Source organism: Pseudophryne corroboree, chromosome 5 (assembly GCF_028390025.1).
Source record: "Pseudophryne corroboree isolate aPseCor3 chromosome 5, aPseCor3.hap2, whole genome shotgun sequence".
NCBI classification, from domain to species: domain Eukaryota; kingdom Metazoa; phylum Chordata; class Amphibia; order Anura; family Myobatrachidae; genus Pseudophryne; species Pseudophryne corroboree.
Window position 1 is genome coordinate 376,204,787 of NC_086448.1, and position 24,309 is coordinate 376,229,095.

The 24,309-nt window shown below is 47.0% G+C and overlaps 1 protein-coding gene across 1 annotated transcript in view; it reads left to right on the forward strand.

Annotated features, from left to right (window-relative positions):
* SACM1L (SAC1 like phosphatidylinositide phosphatase) overlaps positions 1–24,309 on the forward strand; it is a 424,002-nt gene that overhangs the window by 371,792 nt on the left and 27,901 nt on the right. The window contains exon 17 of the mRNA XM_063922680.1: positions 16,463–16,556. Within this exon, the coding sequence (XP_063778750.1) occupies positions 16,463–16,556 (94 nt within the window). The remainder of the gene's footprint in view (positions 1–16,462; positions 16,557–24,309) is intronic.

The following is a 24,309-nucleotide window of genomic DNA, read 5'->3' on the forward strand; positions in this document are numbered from 1 at the left end:
TAAAAAAATTGTTCTCAGGGTTACAAGCTGGAATTCGAAAGGTGCCTCCTCGCCGGTTTTTCCTTATCGGACCTACCGGCTTCTCCCCCAGAAAGGGAGATAATATTAAATACAATTCACACATTGTATCTCCAACAGGTGGTGATCAAGGTTCCCCTCCTGCAACAAGGAAGGGGATATTACTCAACCTTGGCTGTAGTCCCGAAACCGTACGGTTCGGTCAGACCTATTTTAAAATTAAAAACTCTGAACCTATACTGGAAAAGGTTCAAATTTAAAGTGGTATCGCTCAGAGCGATCATGGCCAGCCTGGGAAGGGGGGATTTGATGGTGTATCTAGACATAAAGGCTGCATACCTTCATGTTCCCATTTATCCACCCCATCAGGCGTACCTGAGAATTGCGGTACAGTATTGTAATTACCAATTTCAGGGTAATTGGCGGAAATTATGGTGCTCCTACGCAAGCAAGGAGTCACAATTATCCCATACTTGGACGATCTCCTATAAGCGCGAGATCAAAAGAGCAGTTGTTTAACAGCGTGTCACTTTCGCTGAAGGTGTCACAGCAACACGGGTGGATTCTCAATATTCCGAAGTCACAGTTGGTTCCTATGACTAGTCTGCCCTTCTTGGGAATGATTCTGGATACGGACCAGAAATGGGTTTACCTTCGGAGAGAAGGCCCAGGAACTCATGACTCTGGTCAGGAATTTATTGAAACCAAGACAGGTGTCAGTGCATCACTGCACTCGAGTCCGGGGAAAAACATTCCCTTCGGCAGGTTCCATGCAAGGACTTTCAAATGGGACCTACTGGACAAGTGGTCGGGGTCACATCTACAGATTCATCAGTTGATCACCCTCTCCCTCAGGGCCAGGGTATCTCTCCTGTGGTGGCTGCAGGGTGCTCACCTTCTATAGGGCCGCAGGTTCGGCATTCTGGACTGGATCCTGGTGACCACGGATGCAAGCCTCCGAGGTTGGGGTGCAGTCACACAGGGAAGAAATTTCCAAGGACTTTGGTCAAGTCAAGAGACTTGTCTTCACATCAACATATTGGAACTAAGGGCCATATACAACGCCCTACGTCAAGCGGAGATCTTACTTCGGAAACGACCAGTTCTGATCCAGTCAGACAACATCACCGCAGTAGCTCATGTAAACCGCCAAGGCGGCACAAGGAGCAGAGTGGCAATGGCGGAAGCCACCAGAATTCTTCGCTGGGCGGAGAATCATGTAAGCGCTCTGTCAGCAGTGTTCATTCCGGGAGTGGACAACTGGGAAGCAGACTTCCTCAGCAGACACGATCTGCATCCGGGAGAGTGGGGACTTCATCAGGAAGTCTTCGCACAGATTGCAAGTCAGTGGGGACTACCCCAAATAGACATGATGGCATCCCGTCTCAACAAAAAGCTACAAAGGTATTGCGCCAGGTCGAGAGACCCTCAGGCGGTAGCTGTGGACGCCCTAGTGACACCGTGGGTGTTCCAGTCAGTATATGTGTTTCCTCCTCTTCCTCTCATACCCAAGGTGTTGAGGATAATAAGAAAGAGAGGAGTGAGAACAATTCTCATTGTTCCAGATTGGCCACGAAGGACCTGGTATCCGGATCTGCAAGAAATGCTCACAGAAGATCCGTGCCCACTTCCTCTAAGGCAGGACCTGTTACTACAAGGTCCCTGTCTGTTCCAAGACTTACCGCGGCTGCGTTTGACGGCATGGCGGTTGAACGCCGGATCCTAGAGGAAAAAGGTATTCCGGATGAGGTCATTCCTACGCTAATAAAGGCTAGGAAGGACGTGACATCTAAACATTATCACCGAATACGGAGAAAATATGTTTCTTGGTGTGAGGTTAGGAATGCTCCTACGGAAGAATTCCACCTGGGCCGTTTTCTTCACTTCCTACAAACTGGAGTGAATTTGGGCCTAAAATTAGGCTCCATTAAAGTTCAGATTTCGGCCTTATCCATTTTCTTTCAAAAGGAATTGGCCTCATTACCTGAAGTACAGACTTTTGTGAAGGGAGTACTGCATATTCAGCCTCCTTTTGTACTTCCGGTGGCGCCTTGGGACCTTAACGTGGTGTTAAGTTTCCTGAAGTCACATTGGTTTGAACCACTTAAGACAGTGGAGTTAAAATATCTCACCTGGAAGGTGGTCATGTTGTTAGCCTTGGCTTCGGCTAGACGAGTTCGGAATTGGCGGCTTTATCACATAAAAGCCCCTATCTGGTTTTCCATATGGATAGAGCGGAATTGCGGACCCGTCCTCAATTTCTGCCTAAGGTGGTCTCATCCTTTCATATGAACCAACCTATTGTAGTGCCTGTGGCTACGCGTGACGTGGAGGATTCAGAGTCCCTTGATGTGGTCAGGGCTTTGAAAATTTACGTGGCCAGAACGGCTAGGATCAGAAAAACAGAAGCACTGTTTGTCCTGTATGCAGCCAACAAGGTGGGCGGCCCTGCTTCAAAGCAGACTATTGCTCGCTGGATCTGTAACACGATTCAGCAGGCGCATTCTACGTCAGGATTGCCGTTACCAAAATCGGTTAAGGTCCATTCCACTAGCAGTAGCGGATCTTGCCACGGGCAAGCAGGACTTTTGCCCGGGGCGCCGCCTTCCGGAGGGCGCCGCACCGTGGCAAGATCCGCCACTGCTGCCCGCTGTGTCCGCCCCCGCTGCCGTCCCCGTCCGCCTCCTGTGAAGGGAACTAGACGCTATGCGTCTAGTTTCCCTTCGTGGAGAGTAACTTTGCTGAGCGGTGCGCGATGGCGTCATCGCGCACCGCACAGCAAAGGTCCTCTCCACGAAGGGAACTAGACGCATAGCGTCTAGTTTCCCTTCGTGGAGAGGACCTTTTGCTGTGCGGTGCGCGATGACGTCATCGCGCACCGCTCAGCATTCAAGCGGCGCTAGCAATGCACAGGGGGCGTAACTGACCACGCCCCCTGTATTAGACCACACCCCTTTTCCTGCCCGGGGCGCAAAGCGCCCTTGAACCGGCCCTGTCCACTAGGAAGGTGGGCTCTTCTTGGGCGGCTGCCCGAGGGGTCTCGGCACTACAGCTGTGCCGAGCTGCTACTTGGTCGGGGTCAAACACCTTTGCAAAGTTCTATAAGTTTGATACCCTGGCTGAGGAGGTCCTCCTGTTTGCTCAATCGGTGCTGCAGAGTCATCCGCACTCTCCCGCCCGTTTGGGAGCTTTGGTATAATCCCCATGGTCCTTACGGAGTCCCCAGCATCCTCTAGGACGTTAGAGTTAATAAGATTTTAAACCTACTGGTAAATCTTTTTCTTGTAGTCCGTAGAGGATGCTGGGCGCCCGTCCCAAGTGCGGACTACTTCTGCAAGACTTGTATATAGTTATTGCTTACATAAGGGTTATGTTATAGTTTCATCGGTCTTGGACTGATGCTATGTTGTTTTTCATACTGTTAACTGGGTAGTTTATCACAAGTTATACGGTGTGATTGGTGTGGCTGGTATGAATCTTGCCCTTGGATTACAAAAATCCTTTCCTTGTACTGTCCGTCTCCTCTGGGCACAGTTTCTCTAACTGAGGTCTGGAGGAGGGGCATAGAGGGAGGAGCCAGTGCACACCCAGAGTCAAAGTCTTTCTTAAAGTGCCCATGTCTCCTGCGGAGCCCGTCTATCCCCATGGTCCTTACGGAGTCCCCAGCATCCTCTATGGACTACGAGAAAAAGATTTACCGGTAGGTTTAAAATCTTATTTTTTATTTTACAGGAGGCTGCTGGCAACAGCCTTTCTGCAGCGTGGGACTAAGGGGGGGGGGGGGGGGAGCAGTGTCCGCCCTGCAGGGTCTGAGCCACTGACTGGGCTGATCGGTCTCCGCCACAGGGGAACCGCTCAGCCCAGCAGCATGCCGCCGGCCCCTTACAGAGCTGAAGCAAGTGGTGAGTTAGTCACCGACCCCCCTAGCAAGCGGGGGGTCGGTGTGAAGATGGCGGCAACAGGGGTTGGAGCACGGTATTAACCGCGCTCCTGGATGGTTCCAGAGGCACACTGTACGGCGCTGTGAGGGGCGCCCTGGGCCAGCACCTACCCCTCACAATTGGTCAGCAAGCCTGTTGGGCCCCAGAGATCCCAGCCAGCACAACTCCTCAGACCATTTTCAAACTCAGTTGAGCGGGAATACAGTGCCATGAAGGGGGCGGAGCTTCTCCTCAGAGCGGACCCTGCAGCGTTCCAGCGACATTTTCCTGCATGATGTTTGCTGAAGGAAGATCCTGGACCCTCCACAGCAGCTCCAGATTACTGTAACGGTACCAGGGGGTTGTAGAATGGAGGGGACGCTAATTGTTTGACTGTGTCTCCTATTAAAGTGCACAAGTCAGTGCTGGTAAGGCTTTTTTTCTCCTGTTAAGCGCTGGTGTGTGTTGGCTCCAATCTCGGTCTCTCTCTTTCCAATCTTGGGGGGGAAACTCTGTCTTACCCCATGCTGTGTGTCTGGTGGTCTCCAGCAGCAATGTCCAGGGATACAGTGTCATATGCTGCAGAGGATTTATCCTCCCAGGTTGATCCCATTCCATCAGGTTAGCACTGGTTCAGCACAGATTCCAGCAAGGGAACCAGAGTGGTTTTCCTCTATCAGGACTCGGATTACTGACAGGGTTACCAGTAATGAGTCGGCAACCCAGGTATTGCAGTCTCGATGGCTGTGTGGCCCTTGTCAGGTACCTCAGGGCACCCCTCTGTATACCCCCACAAAATTGCTCTTGTGCAGGTAACACAAGACGACACGGATACCGATTCTGACACTACAAGTGGTGATGGGGATGTATTGCGGGGGGCCAGCATCTCTTGCAAGGGGGGTGCAATTGTTGATAGAGGCTATCAGGGATGTGTTAAATGTTAATGATACCACACCTGAGCAGGTTGAGGATGCTTTTTTTGACGGAATACTGGAAAGCCTCTCTAACCTTCCCTGTGTCAAAAGAGCTGAATGCTATATTTCAAAAGGCCTGGTTGAATCCTGAAAAGAAGTTTCAGATCCCTAAGAGGATTCTGGTGGCTTTTCCTTTCCCTGAGGAGGATACGAAAAAGTGGGAAAACCCGCCAATTGTTGACACAACTGTATCTAGACTCTCAAAAAAGGTTGTTTTATCGGTACAGGGATCTATCGCCTTTAAGGTAGCCGGCGGATAGAAAGATTTATAATCCAGTGTATACTGCTCCATGGGCTATATTACGTCCCACTATTGTTAGTGCATGGATTGCTAAGGCTATAGTGAAGTGGTCGGCTGCCTTGATGGAGGATTTGGATACGATGGATAGGGATGACGTTGCATTGTATTTATGCAACATTCAGGATTTTGCAGGTTTCATAGTAGAATCTCTGGGTTCCATGGCTGCTGGAATTTCTTCCATGTCGGGGACTGTGGCTCCGCCAGTGGTCGGCCGACGCGGAATCCCAAAAAAGTGTGGAGTCTCTGCCCTATACAGGTCAAGCTCTCTTTGGGGAAGCCCTAGACGCGTGGATATCTACCGCTACAGCGGGTAAGTCTCCGTATCTTACCTCAGCAGCTCCTGCTCCAAAGAGGTCCTTCTCCTCAGCTTCACAGCAGTCCTTTCGGCCCAGCAAGTCCAGAAAGGCCAAATCATCCGGTACCTTCTTCAGGGGAGGTAAGGTTAAGTCCAAGAAACCTGCCGCTGCAGGTTCCCAAGAACAAAAGCCTGCTTCAGGTACCCCTAAGTCCTCCGCATGACGGTGGACGGGACGGCCCGGTGGTGGGGCCCATGTGTCACGATCCGGGTATCTGGGGGCCATTTCTTACCCATCAGATGCCTCCTAAGGCTGGCTCAGCGCTCCAGGACTGGATCCCATCTGTTATCCTAATGTTCACATTCCTGCATCCTCTCCTGTCTCTCTGAGACGCTGTCACAGTAACGCCTTATTACATCTGGCATGGCGTCTCCCGCGGCCTCCGCCGCCGTCCCTGAGCTTCTGCATGCAGAGTGTCGGAGTGGCGATTGCGTCAGCCGCGGCCTCCGCTGTGTCCGCGTGGTTGGATGTGCACTTGTCAGCCTGGCGTCTCCTGTCTCCGGTGGCCGGCGCCGCCATTACTGTTTTCATTACCACATGGATTACAAACCAAACTTCCCTCCAAGTGTCTGCATGGGCGCAGCCATCTTGGATTCTGTCAGCTGATCATTTCCTCCAATCTGTTGTCAGTATTGTTAATCTGCATAATTGCCTAGCCAATCCCTTCCTTGCTGCAGGTATAAATACACTGTGCCTGAGCAAGGAAGGCGTCAGTGCTTTGGTTGTCAAACCTAGTTCCTGTTTGTCTCTCTCCTGTGATTGTCTTCCAGGTTCCAGCTCCTGTCTCAAGACTTCCACCATAGAGACCCGCACCAGCATTCCACCTGCGGTGTAGCCTGACTCTCCAATCCATTGTGGATTCATCTGTTTCCAGCTACAACATTACCTGCTTCCAGCTCAGCTTCCAGCAGAGTACAGCTTCCCTTAAAGGGCCGGTGTCCTTTCTACACTTTACCACTCTCCACCGGTATTATTATTTCTCCGCTCTCAAGTTCTACATTTCAGTTCATATTTCATCGCTCCCAAGTTCATTTATTATTTAACTGGTTCCAGCTAGTATCCACTCCGTGCTAACAACAGTCTGGTTCCAGCCAGTATCCACAGCAGCTGTTTTATCTTCAGCAACCCAGCTTTTCCTGGAACACCAGCTGGCACAATCCTGGGTTATCTCCATTGCTACAGTCGGGCCTGGTAAGGACTTTCCATCTAGAAGATCATAAGAACTATCTCACACTACCAGTGCCCTGTGGCTCCTGCCGTCCTGTAGTACCCAGGAACTGTATTTATTCTTTGCTGACTTTTACGTTTTCTTTTACTGCTGCTGTGATGCGGAGTTGTCATAAATAAACATCATTGACTTTTATTCCTGGTTGTCGTGGTCACGCCTTCGGGCAATTCTTCTACATGTCTAGGGGTCTGATACAACCTGCCAGGTTCCATTACACCTCAGCCCCTACAACTGAGGCTGCCTCCCGTCAGCTCAGGCCCTCAGTTGTGACAGTCCCTACAACTGAGGCTGCCTCCCGTCAGCTCAGGCCCTCAGTTGTGACACCATGGGAGCGAAACTCAGACAGTTCAGTCATGTCTGGGTCTCCTCCGGCCTGGATCCCTGGGTGGTGGATATGGTCTCTCAGGGATACAGGCTGGAATTTCAAAGTCTCCCTCCTCATAATTTTTTCAAGTCGGGCTTACCAACTCTGTTGGAGGACAGCACAGTGCTACAAGAGGCTGTTCAAAGGCTTGGTAGAGGCACAAGTCATTATGCCAGTACCACCGCACATGCAAGGGGTTACTATTCGGACCTTTTCGTGGTACCGAAACCGTATGGTTCTGTCAGGCCCATCCTGAACCTAATATCATTGAACCCCTTTCTAAGGGAGTTCAAGATGGAGTCTCTCAGGGCGGGGATATCAGGTCTGGAAGAGGGGGAATTCCTGGTATCCCTGAATATCAAGGATGCGTAGTTTCACATTCCGATCTGGCTACCGCATCAGGCTTATCTCCGATTCGCGTTGCTGGAATGTCCTTTTCAGTTCCAGGCTCTGCCGTTCGGCCTCTCCAGAGCACCGATAATGTTTACCAAGGTGATGGCAGAGATGATGATGCTACTCCGAAAACAGGGCGTGAACATCATTCCTTATCTGGATGATCTCCTGATAAAGGCATCGTCCAGGGAAAGGTTGCTGCAATCCATTGTTCTCACAACACTGCTGCTTCAGAGTCACGGGTGGATTCTGAATTTTCCAAGGTCATATTTGGAACCGACCCGAAGATTGTCGTTTCTGGGAATGATCCTGGATACGGAAGTACAGCGGGTGTTCCTTCCGCTGGACAAGGTGTTGGTGATCCAATCCATGGTCCGGGGTGTCTTGAAGCCACCCCAAGTGTATTGAAGCCACCCCGGATGTCGGTTCATCAATGCATTCGCCTATTGGGAAAGATGGTGGCCTCCTACATGGGGCTCTTCAGTACGGGAAGTTTCATGCTCGGCCCTTCCAACTGGACCTCCTGGACAAATGGTCGGGTACTCTCACCTCCACATGCATCAGACAATTTGTCTGTCGCCAAGGGCAAGGATCTCACTCCTCTGGTGGCTCCAATTGCCTCACCTCCTAGAAGTCCGCAGGTTTGGAATTCAGGACTGGGTCCTGCTAACGAAGGGTGCGAGCCTCCGAGGCTGGGGAGCAGTCACTCTAGGGGTGACCTTCCAAGGAAGATGGTCGTGCCTGGAAGCTGGCCTGCCCATCAACATTCTGGAACTAAGAGCCGTCTACAACGGTCTTCTTCAGGCGGCCCCTCTTCTAAGAAATAAGACCATTCAAGTACAGTCGGACAACGTAACTACAGTGGCTTACATAAACCGACAGGGCGGAACGAAGAGCAGAGCGGCGATGTCAGAGGTCACCAGAATACTCCTCTGGACGGAAAAGCACGCGTTGGCGCTGTCAGCCATCTTCATTCCAGGAGTAGACAACTGGGAAGCAGACATCCTCAGCAGACACGATCTCCATCCGGGAGAGTGGGGCCTCCATCCGAAGGTGTTCAAGGAGGTTACAGATCTTTGGGGTCTACCCCAAATAGACATGATGGCCTCTCGTCTCAACAAGAAGCTTTGGGGTTATTATTCCAGGTCGAGGGACCCTCAGGCAGTGGCGGTGGACACCATGGTGTCTCCGTGGGTGTTCCAGTCAGTGTACGTGTTTCCAGCACTTCCACTCATCCCAAGAATCCTAAAGCTCATAAGGAGAACAAGGGTTCAAGCGACCCTCATTGCCCCAGACTGGCCAAGACGGGCTTGGTACGCGGACCTTCTGGATCTACTGCAAGAAGAGCCGAGGCCTCTTCCTCTTCAGGAGGACCTGCTGCAGCAGGGTCCATTCGCATATCTAGACTTACCGCGGCTACGTTTGACAGCATGGAAGTTGACGTCTGATTCTTGCTCGGAAGGGTATTCCGAAAGAAGTGATTCCTACCCTCATACAGGCTAGGAAAGGGGTGACGTCTACACATTACCATCGTATTTGGAAAAAATATGTCTCTTGGTGTGAGTCCAAGAAGTTTCCTGCGGTGGAATTTCTACTGGGACGTTTCCTCCTCTTCCTGCAGGCAGGAGTGGATATGGGACTGAGATTGGGATCTGTGAAGGTCCAGATTTCAGCCCTGTCCATTTTCTTTCAGAAACAATTGGCTGCCCTCCCTGAGGTTCAGACCTTTTTGAAGGGAGTACTGCATATCCAACCTCCCTTTGTCCCGCCTACGGCACCTTGGGACATTAACGTGGTGTTGCAGTTTCTCCAGTCGGATTGGTTTGAGCCTCTTCAGTAGGTGGAGCTCAAATTTCTTACATGGAAGGCTGTCACTTTTTTGGCCTTAGCTTCTGCTAGGCGTGTCTCTGAGCTGGGGGCTTTGTCATGCAAAAGCCCTTACTTGATCTTCCATGAGGATAGAGCTGAGCTCCGAACTTGTCAGCAGTTCATTCCAAAGGTTGTGTCGGCATTTCATATCAACCAACCTATTGTGGTGCCAGTGGCTACTGACTCCTCGATTACTTTATAGTCCTTGGATGTCGTGAGGGCTCTGAAGATATATGTGAAGAGAACTTCTCGTCACAGGAAGTCTGACTCTGTTTGTCCTATACGATCCCAAGAAAATGGGGTGTCCTGCTTCTAAGCAGTCTATTTCTCGCTGGATTAGGTTCACTATCCAGCATGCCTATTCTATGGCAGGACTGCCGTGTCCAAAATCTGTTAAGGCCCACTCTACTCGTAAGGTAGGGTCTTCCTGGGCGGCTGCCCGGGGTGTGTCTGCAATTCAGCTTTGCCGAGCGGCAACTTGGTCGGGGTCGAACACGTTTGTAAGGTTCTACAGGTTCGATAGTTCGACCGAATTTCAGATCATCAGAGGCCAATCAGTTCTGCAGGAGCCTCCGCGCTCTCCCTCCCGTTCTGGGAGCTTTGTTACATCCCCATGGTACTAATGTGGACCCCAGCATCCTCTACAATGTTAGAGAAAATAGGATTTTGGTACCTACCGGTAAATCCTTTTCTCGTAGTCGTAGAGGATGCTGGGCGCACGCCCAGTGCTTCTTTTTCCTACATATGTTATTTGGTTCAGTACCACTTTGTTTAGTTGCGTACTGCATAGTTACTGGGTAAGTAATGTTTCAGCCTTTTGCTGATTAGTTCAAGCTAGTTGACTTGACGTGCCTTGTATGTGTGAGCTGGTATGAATCTAACCACTATCTGTGTTTAGTCCTTCTATCGAAGTATGTAGTCTCCTCTGGCACAGTTTCTAGACTGAGTCTGGTAGGATGAGCATAGAGAGAGGAGCCAGCCCACACTCTTAAAGTGCCAGTGGCCCCTGGTGGACCAGTCTATACCCCATGGTACTAATGTGGACCCCAGCATCTAAGGACTACAAGAAAAGGATTTACCGGTAGGTACCAAAATCCTATTATCCCTGGATATCCAGGATGCTTACCTACATGTTCTTATAGCACTGTCCTATCAGTGCTATCTCAGGTTCACTGTCCTCCAACAGCATTTTCAGTTCCAGACCCTACCTTTTGGGTTAGCCACAGGCCCCAAAGTGTTTACTAAAATTATGGTGGTAATGCCAGCTTATCTGCGCAAGCAGGGGATAAGAATTATACCATACCTCGACGATCTTTTAATCCTGGCACAGTCTCCGGAAATTCTGTGTCATCTGGAACAGACAATAACGTGTTTGCAGAAGCACGGGTGGCTCATAAAATTGGCAAAATCGTTTCTGGTTCCGTCACAGCTGATGACTCACTTGGGGGCTGTACGAGATTCAAGCCTTCAAAGAGTATTTTTACCTCTGAACAATATATCCAAAGTCCAGTCAAGGATTCAGGAGCTGATACACAGTCAAAGGGTATCCATTCACGCAGCAATGCGAGTGATGGGATTGATTGTGTCAACTTTCGACATGGTGGAGTATGCTCAGTTCCACTTGAGGCCTCTGCAGTATCTGATCCTTGCCAAATGGGATGGGTTTCATCAGATGATAAAAACGCAGACTATGGTCCTTACAGTGGAAGTAAGGAGGTCGTTAGCCTGGTGGCTACAGACATCCCATCTGGACAAAGGGAGTCCCTTTTGGATATCAGATTGGGAAATTCTGACAACAGATTCCAGTCTCCAGGGCTGGGGAGCAGTGTCATTAAGGTTTTGTTTCCAGGGGCAATGGACCTAGGAAGAAGGTTGCCTGTCAATTAATATATTGGAACGTCGGGCCATGTACATGGCACCGATTTCAGGCAAAGGACATCCTTCGGGGAAAAACCAGTTCAGATCCGCTCGGACAATGCGACAGCAGTAGCGTACCTCAATTATCAGGGAGGAACTCGCAGCCAAAAAGCTATGAAGGAGGTAAGTTACACACTAAAGTGTGCAGAACTTCATCATCCAGCCTTGTCTGCAGTGTTCATTCCGGGAGTCCTAAACTGGGAAGCGGATTTTTTCAGTTGACACGCCATTCAGGCAACCGAATGGGCTCTACACCCGGAGGTCTTCCAGACTCTAGTCGACAAGTGGGGGTTGCCATAGAGCGATCTCATGGCGTTCCGTCAGAACAACAAAGTTCTTGCATACGGGTCAAGAACAAAGGATCCCAGAGCAAACTTTGTGGATGCCTTGTGGTTGAGATGGGCCTTTCATCTGGCCTATGTGCTTCCTCCAATCACCTTATTACCCAGGGTGGTGAGAAAGATAAACAAGGAAAGGCTGCCGTGATACTAATAGCTCCGGCTTGGCCCAGAAGAAATTGGTACACAGATCTGAAGAGAATGTCGATGGATGCTCCATTCCTGCACACTCAACGTCCATATCTACTGATGCAGGGTCCTTGTTATCACAGACTTCTGGATCAACTGTCTTTGACAGCGTGGGAGACCTCTATCCTGAAGTCAAGAGGATTCTCACAACAGGTAATTCAAACACTGCTCAGAGCAAGGAAACCTTCCTCAGCTTGCATTTATCACAAATAAGGCAAACCCTATATTCATTGGTGCAGTGAACTGAAAATGGACCCTAGGTCTCTCAGAGTTTCCAGGGTCTTAGCATTCCTTCAGGCAGGAATGGATAAAGGTTTGAACGTTGCTTCCTTGAGAGTGCAAGTGTCAGCATTGACTGTATGTTCCAAAGAAAATTGCCAATTTACAGGATGTGCGTACTTTTTTCCAGGGAATGCTGTGCATTCAACCTCCTTTTGTTCCTCCTACAGTGCCTTGTGACCTAAGTCTAGTTCTAAAGGCCCTTCAAGTTGCCCCATTTCAACCACTCGATAAAGTGAATCTTAAATGGTTGACAGATAGTTATTTTTCTACTGGCCATGGCGTCAGCTAGAAGAGTGTCAGATTTAGGGGCATTGTTATGTCGTCCTCCATTTCTGATCGTTTATCAAGATAGAGCGGTTCTCCGAACTAAATCTGGGTATCTTCCCAAGGTACTGTCTAAATTTCACTGTAACGAAGAAATTGTAGTCCCGGCTTTCTAGGAACCGGGCCTTTCTGCTGGAGATGGATCGCTGGACATGATCCGTGCCTTAAGGATCTACGTGGATCGTACCAGTGCCATCAGAAAGACAGATTCTATCTTCATTCTCTACGGATTTCACGAGAGAGGATGGCTTGCTGATAAGCAGACACTGGCGAGGTGGCTTCGGATGACGGTTTCAGAAGCATATTCTCAGAAGCATGATCTCCCGGTTCAGGCTAATGTATCTGCTCACTGTACTCGTAAGGTAGGTCCATCATGGGCAGCACAATGTGGTACTTTAGCAGAACAGAGATGTAAAGCAGCCACATGGTCTTCCATTAACACATTCATTAGACATTATGCCGTGGATACCTTTGCCTCTCAGGACGCTGAATTCGGGTGAAGGAATCTCTTGTCCAATCAGGAGCGTTCCCACCACTAATATTGCTTTGGGAAGTCCCAATGTTATCCTGTGGATAACCTTTGGACCCTGCCGGAGAAATATACGTTATGGTAAGAATTTACCGTTGATAACGCTATTTCTCCTAAGTCCACTGGGATACCACCCTGATGCACCTGATTTGAGGATCCTTTTACTCACTAACCTCTACCTTCTTGTACGGGAAGGGTGTGCATGTGTGTGTTCTTCTCGCCTGATTAGAGCTGTCTATGATAAGCTTTGGGAAAACAACTGATTTGTCTGAGCCAGGAAGCGAGGATATATGGACTGGCCAAATGCATGCTGGGAGGCCGAAAAGCTTTGACCAAGTGGTGCAAATCCGCTGTCGCTTCATCATATCCCAATGTTATCCTGGGGATCTGTGGACTTCAGTGAAATACCGTTATCCACGGTAAGTTCCTACCATAATGTATATTTAGACTATTAAAATTATTAGAATAACACAAAGAAGATATTAATAATATATTCTTTGTATTTTTCATATACTTTATGTAGTCAAAACCCTGGCGTGTGCATTAGTATGACAGGAAAGGCTCTGCTTCAACTCACCACACGTCACTGATAAGGACCCATATCGAATATTGGTGGTTGCCATTTATATCTATTCAAAATATGCATCTTTTTATAGTAAAAATTGCTCTTTGTTTTCACCAGGGATCGACATTTACTCCTAAACTGGAAATTATACATCATAAGATCAGTCAGCCTTGATTCACTTACTTGTGAATAATTATTCCCAATAGGGAAAAACTTTCAACACATTTTGGCCTCTATACGCCACCACAATGGATTTGAAATTAAACAAACAAGCAGTGCTTTAACTGCAGACTTTCCACTTGAATTTGAGGGTATTTACATCCAAATCAGGTGAACGGTGTAGGAATTACAACTGTTTCTATATGTGCCTCCCACTTTTTAAGGGACCAAAAGTAATGGGACAATCGACTCAAAAGCTATTTCATGGACAGGAGTGGGCTATTCCCTGGTTATTTCATCATCAATTAAGCAGGTAAAAGGTCTGGAGTAGATTCCAGGTGGCATTTGCATTTGGAATCTGTTGCTGTCGACTCTCAATATGAGATCCAAAGAGCTGCCACTATCAGTGAAGCAAGCCATCATTAGGCTGAAAAATTAAAACAAACCCATCAGAGAGAGAGAAAAAACATTAGGTATGGCCAAATCAACTGTTTGGAATATTCTTAAAAAGAAAGAACGCACCGGACAGCTCAGTAACACCAAAAGACCCGGATAACCACAGAAAACAACTGTGGTGGATGAAAGAAGAATTATTTCCCTGGCGAAGAAAAACCCCTTCACAACAGTTGCCCAGGTCAAGAACACTCTCCAGGAGGTAGGTGTATATGTGTCAAAGTCAACAATCAAGAGAAGACTTCACGAGTGAATATAGAGGGCTCACTACAAGATGTAAACCATTGGTGAGCCACAAAAACAGGAAGTCCAGATTAGAGTTTGCCAAACATCTAAAAAAGCCTTTACAGTTCTGGAACAACATCCTATGGACAGATGAGACAAAGATCAACTTGTACCAGAGTGATGGGAAGAGAAGAGTATGGAGAAGGAAAGCAACTGCTCATGATCCAAAACATACCACCTCATCAGTGAAGCATTGTTGTGGTAGTGTCATGGCGTGGGCATGTATGGCTGCCAATGGAACTGGTTCCCTTGTATGTATTGATAATGTGACTGCATTCAAAAGCATCAGGATGAATTCTGAAGTGTTTCGGGCAATATTATCTGCTCATATGCAGTCAAATGCTTCAGAACTCATTGGACGGCGCTTCACAGTGCAGATGGCCAATGACCCGAAGCATACTACGTAAGCAACCAAAGAGTTTTTTTTAAGGCAAATAAGTGGAATGTTATGCAATGGCCAAGTCAATCACCTGAACTGAATCCGATTGAGCATGCATTTAACTTGATGAAGACAGAGCTGAAGGGAAAATGCCCCAAGAACAAGCAGAAACTGAAGACATTTGCAGTAGAGGCCTGGCAGAGCATCACCAGGGAAGAAACCCAGCGTTTGCATTCCAGACTTCAGGCTGTAATTGACTGCAAAGGATTTGCCACAAAGTATTAAAAAGTGAAAGTTTGATTTAGGATTGTTTAGTGTGTCCCATTACTTTTGGTCTCTTAAAAAGTGGGAGGCACATATAGAAACCGTTGTGATTCCTACATCGTTCATCTTATTTGGATGTAAATACCCTCAAATTAAAGTGGAAAGTCTGCAGTTAAAGCACATCTTGTTTGTTTCATTTAAAATCCATTGTGGTGGTGTATAGAGCCCAAAATATGAGAATTGTGTCGATGTCCCAATATTTATGGACCTGACTGTATGATTTTTCAACTTGTACCATTAAAAGTGATGTATTAAGTTGTGTTCTACCTCTATTTGTGGTGGATTAGTGCCCCAAGCAAAAGAGTACTTTTGTATTTTTTTTTTTTTATAAAATATACTCCACTACTCTCATGGGAGCTCCTTTATGGTCAGACTGGATGTATTTAACGGATATGTGTTAACCATATTGGAACAACCTCTCTGCAGAGTTCTTTCAAAAACTGTGTGCAAGTGTTCCTAGAAGAATTGATGCTGTTTTGAAGGCACAGAGTGGCCACACCAAAAATTTATTTGACTTAGATTTTTTTTTTGTTCATTTACATTATATTTTGTTATTTGCTAGATATAAACTTACATTTTTGAAAGCATTCTTACTTTTCAGCATTTTGTCCACACCTGCCTAAAACTTTTGCACAGTTCTGTGTGTGTGTGTGTGTGTGTGTGTGTGTGTGTGTGTGTGTGTGTGTGTGTGTGTATATATAATACACAATCGCATAGCACCAATATTTTCCCTTGAAAGCATCGGAGAACAGTGGAGGACTTCTTAATAGTGTGGCTCAGGCCCCTGGCCCATCGGTTGCTAATATACAATTCAGAAACCATACTCTAGTGCCTAATTTACAATGTAAGGTTAAGGCTGGTACACATGGAGAGATCCGTTCTTAAAATCTAAGCAATCTGACTAGATTGCTTAGATTTTAAGCACAGATCTCTCATGAGTATGTGCCACAGCAATAGCCATGCACGGCCCCGCGTGTCGCTATCGCCGGTGCTGGATTGGCCATGCACACACAATCTAGCACATCCACCCAGCGGGTGAAATTAGCCCCGCCCCACCCCACCCCTAACCCCCTCGCTTAGGACACATTGCGCTGTGCTGAGCTGGGGGAGAGATGTGTGCTGAGCAGTCTGACAGACCGCTCCGCACACATCTCTCCCCGTGTGTACGGGGCTTTAGTATACTGTATTTTCAGATTCCATTACTTGGTGATAAGTGTACAATACAAGGCATATTTTCTTGTGACCTAGTGTTTATAGATATATTTCATATATGTATTTGTTGACCTCTTTCACAGAACTGGAAAACGAACACAGTGGGGACTTGTAATGGATGGCTGGAACTCCCTTATACGATATTACAAGAACAATTTTTCTGATGGCTTTAGACAAGTAGGGTTTCTTTCTTTTCTTTATGCTGGTAATGATTGCTGCAGTAGTAGGATGAATAATATTCATAGTTATCTGCTTTTAAATTATATTAAGCAATTAAGTTTTGCAAGTGTAAGTTATGAAGTATGTGCATCACATTGGCAACACCAGAATGTTGAATATTATGATGTTGACATCTGCGAAATTTTATACTTGAACTTGGCAGAAAACTTAAGCATACAATTCAGCAAAGGGATATGTAATGAACCCAGGGAGAACAAGCGTGTCCTTAATGGAACCACCTCCATCATGAAGGTGATTTACTAACCGCACAGTATTGCCAGCTGGTGGCATACTATACTTTGCTGCACTTTATTCATATTTATGTGGATAACTACTTTGACAATGGATAATGCTGGTATAGTCATTAATGTCATAAAGTATGTTGTGTGATATCAGTGATGTAATAATGTTTCGTAATTCTGCATAATGAAAACACTAACATAGCATTTTGTATGCAGATACAGCTGCAGTTGCACACAGAATATACACACAACGTATATTATTTAATCATCAAGGTCTACTAGTGTCTTATTCATATCACAATGCGAATGACACATTTTCTCTGGGAAAAATGCATGAAAATACACATGGCATTAGTAAACGTGCTCGAAACTAGGCATTTTAGCTGTTTATCAAAACCTTTAAATTACAGTATATAATGAATTTGTTTTTTTAAAGTGCAGACTGTCCGCTTTAACTTGAGGTATTCACATCCATATTGGAGGAAGGGATTAGGTATTACAGATGTTTAATATGTAGCCCCCTTTTTTTCAAGGGACCAAAGTAATAGCTCTCCAGCTTTGTCATGAAGAGGTCTTGGCTATTCCTTTGTTATATCTTCATCAATTAAGCAGGCAAAAGGTCTGAAGTTGCTTCCAAGTGTTGCATTTGTATTTGGAACTGCATTCTTTAGACAGAAGAAACTAAGATCAACCTGTACCAGAATGATGAGAAGAAAAAAAGGAATGGCTCATGATCCAAACATGCCTCATCTGTAAAACATGGTGGAGGCAGTGTGTTGGCATGTTCCTGCATGGTTTCCAATGGCACCAGGTCACTAGTGTTTAATGATGATGTGACAGAAGCAGATGGATGAATTCTGAAGTGCATAGGTGGATGCTGTCTGTTTAGATTCAGTCAAATTCTGTAAAGTTGATTGGATGGTGCTTCACTGTACAGGTGGTCAGTGACACAAAACATACTGCATAAGCAACCCAGAAGTTTTTTGTTTTTTTTGTTTTTTTTTTAATTCAGAGAAGTGGAATATTCTGCAATGGTCGAGTTAGTCGCCTGATCTCAACCCGATGGAGCATACATTTCATTTGATGAAGATAATATAAAAGGCAGAAAGAACCACAAACAAAGTCACACAAAGGAGGAAGGCCAGCTTTTTGTGATGTCCATCGGTTCCAGACTTCAGGCAGTCAATATCTACAAAGGATCCTCTACAATGTATTAAAAATGAATATTTTATGGGAGTCGTGGCTTGGCCTGACATGCAGTAGGAAGCAGGGAGACTGAGCTCCGTTAAAATCCTGCTGTAATCTCCTGATACCCTGAGGTGGTGACAACTACACAGAGATTAACTGCTGTGGGAGTGTGTCCTGACTGCAGGGAGCCGTTGTTATTGTCTCCCACTGCCAAGCTGACTGCTTTTTGGACGTTTGTAGCTGAGTCATGCTGGAGGGAAAACCGAAAGTGCCATTTTAAGGGGGGTACACACGGAGCGATAATCTAAGCAATCTGACTAGATTGCTTAGATTTTTAGCAAGATCACTTCGTGTGTAGCCCTAACAGCGATAGCGATGCGCAACCCCGCGCATCTCTATCGCTGATGCTGGATTGGCCTGCATGCAGGCCAATCTAGCGGGTCGCTCACTTCACCCGCTGGGTGAAATGAGCGCCCCCCCTCCCCCCGCAAGCTCAGCACAGATCGCGCTGTGCTGAGCGCCGGGAGAGATGTGTGCTGAGTGGTTCGCTCAGCACACATCGCTCCCGCATCGGGCCATGAATACTGGCCTTTAGGCATCGTGCTTGCTTTTGTTCTGGGCTCACTGGAGGAGAGGAGAGCCTGCAGCTATATACAGGTACTGGCCATAGTATCTGCTTCTCCCTATTACCGGTCAGCCACCACCATCCTGAGAGTGTGGTGTGAGTGCCTGGGAACGCAGGGAGGCACAAAACAGCGCTGGCCACAATTATATGTGTGAGGAAAAGTGCACATTAGCCTGACAGGCTCTTGCTTTATGCTGGCTTGAGACTTCTCATTATCTACTGCAGGATCAATCACACTGGCTCAGGTCTGACTCCTGCTATCCTGCTGCTGCATTGTTCTTGTCAGGAAATAACTATACTGTGGAACCAGTGACTTGCAATATAAGGCACTACATTTTCATACATGCTGATAAGTGACTGTTCCGATTCTATCTTAAATTAACCATTATACTCTGTCAACATGGTTAGATCAGGCAGCTCAGCTGCACAAAAACTGGAAAAATATGCTAGAGGCTCGCAATCTGCCTTAAAATCACAAGTCTGCTGGCTTTCCCTCTCCTGCGTCGACATCGAGTGCTCCTCCAGCTGAGGCGACACCACAGTCTACTCAACAGATTTTATTGGCCATCACGGCGTTGGAGCACAGAGTCACGGATCAAATTGGTCAGGTCCAGTCTGACATATCGTTGATTAGACATGACATGCAAAAAGTGCATGAGAGGATAGGAGAGGCCGAGCATCGCATTTCTGACCTAGAAGATATTCCTAATCCTCTACAAAATAAGGTCTCAGATTTGTCTTATCAAATGACGCTGGTTCAAACTAAGCTTTCAGACATTGAGGGACGTCTGAGACGTAATAACGTGCGTTTTGTGGGTCTGCCAGGACGGGTGGAGGGACCTTCCCCTGAAAAATTCCTGGAGGACTTGCTTCTAAAGATGTTTGACAAGGCGGAATTTAGCCCACAATTTGCAATTGAACGAGTACACGGTCTTCCCTTTCGACACCCCCCCCCCCTCCCCCCGTCCCCCCGTATGCACCTGCCCGCACGTTTATAGCCCGCTTTCTCCATTACAAAGACCGATACGCAGTTCTCCGTTTAGCAAGAGTTCGTTATCCTTTCCAATTTGAAAATCAAGATGTGTCGGTATACCCTGATTTTGCACTGGAAATCACGCTCACAATTTCTAAAAGTCAAGAAACTGCTACAAGACCGTCAGATTAAATATTCCATGCTATTTCCGGCACACCTCAGAGTGATTTATAATGATACTACGCATTTTTTCAACACTACTCGGGAGGCTGAGGCGTGGCTGGAGCGAGGCCCTTTGCCTCCTAACTGAGGACTCTTGTGGTGAATATGTCTCGCAATGTGTCTTCATTATTTTCTTTTACTTTCTCTTTTTCCTCCGGACTAAAATAGCATTTATTATTGATTATTGTCAAATCTACACTGCCCACTAGCAAATTAATAATTAGCTGTTTCTCCAGGGTTGTTATTTGTCTGTGGAGCTGTGTGTCAGGAAATAGTTTTTAGGGGTTTTCTTGTTTCTTTAAAAACCTCTGTACCCTTGGGTTACTAATTGTTTTTATCTTTGTTCTTTTTGTTAAGTTGTTGGTTAAGGGGATCCAAGTGTATCTACGTTTCAATGGATATACCGGGTGGGAATCGGGTGGGTTGTTTGTTTGTTATTTTTCTTATGTATGTGTGCATGTCAGGGTCGCATAACTTTCATATGTGGTATTTCCTAGGTTGCAATGCTTTTGAACTTCATATGTTAATTTGGCTGTATATCCTTCAGTGCCGGGGCTCTGTGGGGCTTGATCACGTGTGTTTGCCGCTGTTGCTTACTGTACTTTCCTCCATGGATCTGCGCTGTGTGGGGCGGGCATGGTGCTTCTTTAGCTCCTTTTCCTCGCCGTACGTTGTGGGTCCGGTTTCCCATGTCCAGGTTAATATGTATCGATGGCTGTAGCTTCACAGGGGCTCCGCATGCTCGGTTGGAATGTGCGCGGCCTAAATGATCGAATTAAATGCACGTTGGTTTTGCAACAGGTGAAGAAATATAAGGCAGATATTGTCTGTCTTTCAGAGACCCATTTAACTGGCTCAAAGACCTTGGCTCTCAAGAAACCCTGGGTGGGCTCACACTATCATTCCACTTTTTCTAATAATGCTAGGGGTGTTACGGTACTTGTCAGAAAAACTGTTAATTTCCACTTGATACATAGCCAAATTGATCAATATGGCCGGTATGTTTTTCTGAGAGCTTATTTTAACAGGGTGCTTATGCATGTTCTTGCAGTGTATGCAGACGTCTTGAGACACGCTATGGCTTTTGTGGCCACTTCTCCCTCTGCTCCTGTCCTATGTATTGGGGATTTTAATAATATTCTAGACCGGTAACTGGACAGGTGGAGCGAGGCCCCGAGTGTATCTCAGGTTCCCCCTGTATCTCCTACTCCATTTGCCCAATTGTTACGGGAACTGGGCTTACTAGATGCCTGGAGGATCAGACATCCGTCCACGTTGCAATACTCCTGTCACTCGGCTAGTTTCCATTCCTTTTCAAGAATAGATTTGGCCTTAGTTTCTCCTGACCTGGTCCCTAAGTTGACAGACATTCAATATTTGCAGAGAGGCATTTCGGATCACTACCCTATTATGGTAACTGTAGATGATGCGTCGGTGCAGGGTGCTAGGACGTGGAAACTTAACGCGTTCTGGTTGACTTTACTGACTAAGGACCCCAATGTGATTGCAGAGTGGAGGGAATTTGTACATCATAATGCCTCTTATGAGGACCCTTTACTTAGACACAACACCTTTAAAGCCTCAATGCGGGGATCCTTTATCCAGCAAATTGCTAAAATTAAAAAAACATGCAAGGGAGGAGGAAGACATACTGGAAAGGTCCTGTCATGATGCTGAGAATTTATACTTGACGGTTACTACCCCTGAACATAGACTGCAGTGGGATGTGGCGAGAAAGGCGTGGACGGACTGTCTGTTAGATAAGTCCAAACGCAAGTTGCTCTAATCAATACACGCCCAGTACTCTCAAGCTGATACTGCTGGCAGTTATCTGGCTTATCTATCCAGGGGGGAGAGAGGGAGCACTTCTATACAACAGATAAAGGACTCTCGGGGTGTTATGCACTATACCACACCGGAGATTGCCCAGGTTTTTCTTTCATATTTTTCAGCTTTATATACGTCTAAGGCAACATATTCCTTGGAACAACTGCATTCCTATCTTGCCCTTATAGAGCTGCCCTGCCTGTCCCAAGAAGCGAGAGATTTTTTAGAAGCAGACATTACCCTGGCTGAAATAGAGACCGCTATTGCTTCATTTCCTAATCATAAAGCGCCTGGGGGAGATGGGATACCAGTTGAGGGGTATAAACAATTTAAGGATTTCTTTGCTCCGTATGTGCTTAACCTATTTAATTTGTTTGGGCGTAGTGGTCTCCCTTCCTCTATGCAAGAGGCCGTCGTTATAGTGCTGCCTGACCCGGGCAAAGATCCCACCCTCCCTGACTCGTACCGCCCAATCTCATTATTAGCAACGGATATTAAGATATTGGCTAAGCTGTTGGCAATCCACCTTAATGCTGTTTTCTCTAACGTCCTAGTGGATGCTGGGGACTCCGTAAGGACCATGGGGAATAGACGGGCTCCGCAGGAGACATGGGCACTTTAAGAAAGAATTTAGATTCTGGTGTGCTCTGGCTCCTCCCTCTATGTCCCTCCTCCAGACCTCAGTTTGAATCTGTGCCCGGACGAGCTGGGTGCTGTTCAGTGAGCTCTCCTGAGCTTTCTGTAAGAAAGTATTTTGTTAGGTTTTTTATTTTCAGGGAGCTCTGCTGGCAACAGACTCCCTGCATCGTGGGACAGAGGGGAGAGAAGCAGCCCTACTCTCTGCAGATAGGTCCTGCTTCTTAGGCTACTGGACACCATTAGCTCCAGAGGGATCGTACACAGGATCTCACCCTCGTCGTCCGATCCCAGAGCCGCGCCGCCGTCCCCCTCGCAGAGCCGGAAGACAGAAGCCGGGTGAGCATAAGAAGCAAGAAGACTTCGAAATCGGCGGCAGAAGACTCCAGTCTTCACTGAGGTAGCGCACAGCACTGCAGCTGTGCGCCATTGCTCCCACACACACCTCACATACTCCGGTCACTGTAAGGGTGCAGGGCGCAGGGGGGGTGGGCACCGGGGGGTGGGCACCCTGGGCAGCAATTGGAACCTCTTTGGCAAATGTTTAGCATATATACAGTTGGGCACTGTATATATGTATGAGCCCCCGCCAAGAAAATGTATATTTAAGCGGGACAGAAGCCCGCCTTTGAGGGGGCGGGGCTTCTTCCTCAGCACTCACCAGCGCCATGTTTTTTCTCCACAGCACCGCTGAGAGGAAGCTCCCCAGCCTCTCCCCTGCAGATACACGGTAGAAGAGGGTAAAAAGAGAGGGGGGGCACATAATTAGGCGCAAAAATCATTATAAACAGCAGCTACTGGGTTAACATTAAGTTACTGTGTTATTCCTGGGTTAATAGCGCTGGGGTGTGTGCTGGCATACTCTCTGTCTCTCCAAAGGGCCTTGCGGGGGAATTGTCTTCAGATGAGCATTCCCTGAATGTGTGGTGTGTCGGTACGTGTGTGTCGACATGTCTGAGGTAAAAGGCTCCCCTAAGGAGGAGATGGAGCAAATATGTGTGTGAGGGGTGTCTCCGTCGACAACGCCGACACCTGTTTGGATATGTGTAATTAAGTGCTAAGGTGAATTTATTGCACAAAAGATTAGAGAACAGACAGGGAATCTACCCATGTCTGTCCCTATGTCGCAGAGACCTTCAGAGTCTCTCAATGCTCACTATCCTAAATAATAGACACTGATATCGACACGGAGTCGGACTCCAGTGTCGACTACGATAATGCAAAGTTACAGCCAAAATGGCAGGAAAGTATTCAATATATGATTATTGTAATAAAAGATGATTTGCATATCACTGATGACTCATCTGTCCCTGACACAAGGGTACACATGTTTAAGGGGAAGAAAGCTGAAGTAAATTTCCCTCCTCTCATGATGAAAAAGGCGGGAATCTCCAGACAAGAGACTGCAGTTTCCCACAAAGAATTCTTAGGGAATATCCTTCCCCTATTAGGGCCAGGATACGATGGGAATCTTCTCCTAGGGTGTCACGTTTGCCCAAAAGGTAGCCCTGACTTAACAGCTATCCTCAGGGATCCTGCGGATAGCGTACACATTCTGGTACACTACACAGACCGGCGATTGTGTCGGCATGGGTTTATAGCGCTGTAGCAGCGTGGACAGGTACCTTATCAGCAGAGATTGAGACCCTAGTGTGTATGTGTGTGTATATATATATATATATATATATATATAAATATATTAAAGATGTCGTCTTAAGATAGCTAGATATAGATAGATAGATAGAGAGATATATATATATATATATATATATATATATATATATATATATATAAACATGCCCAAAGAGGCATTAGTCTACTGGGTTCTAGAGTCAACGCTATGTCAATTTCTGCTTGACGTGTCCTGTAGATATGCAATGGACAGGTGATGCCGACTTAAGAGGCATATGGAAGGCTGAGGATTTTGTGGAGAAGGGATCTCGGACCTGGTCTCCACAGCTATGGCTGGTAATTCTGATCTTTTGCCTTATATTCCTG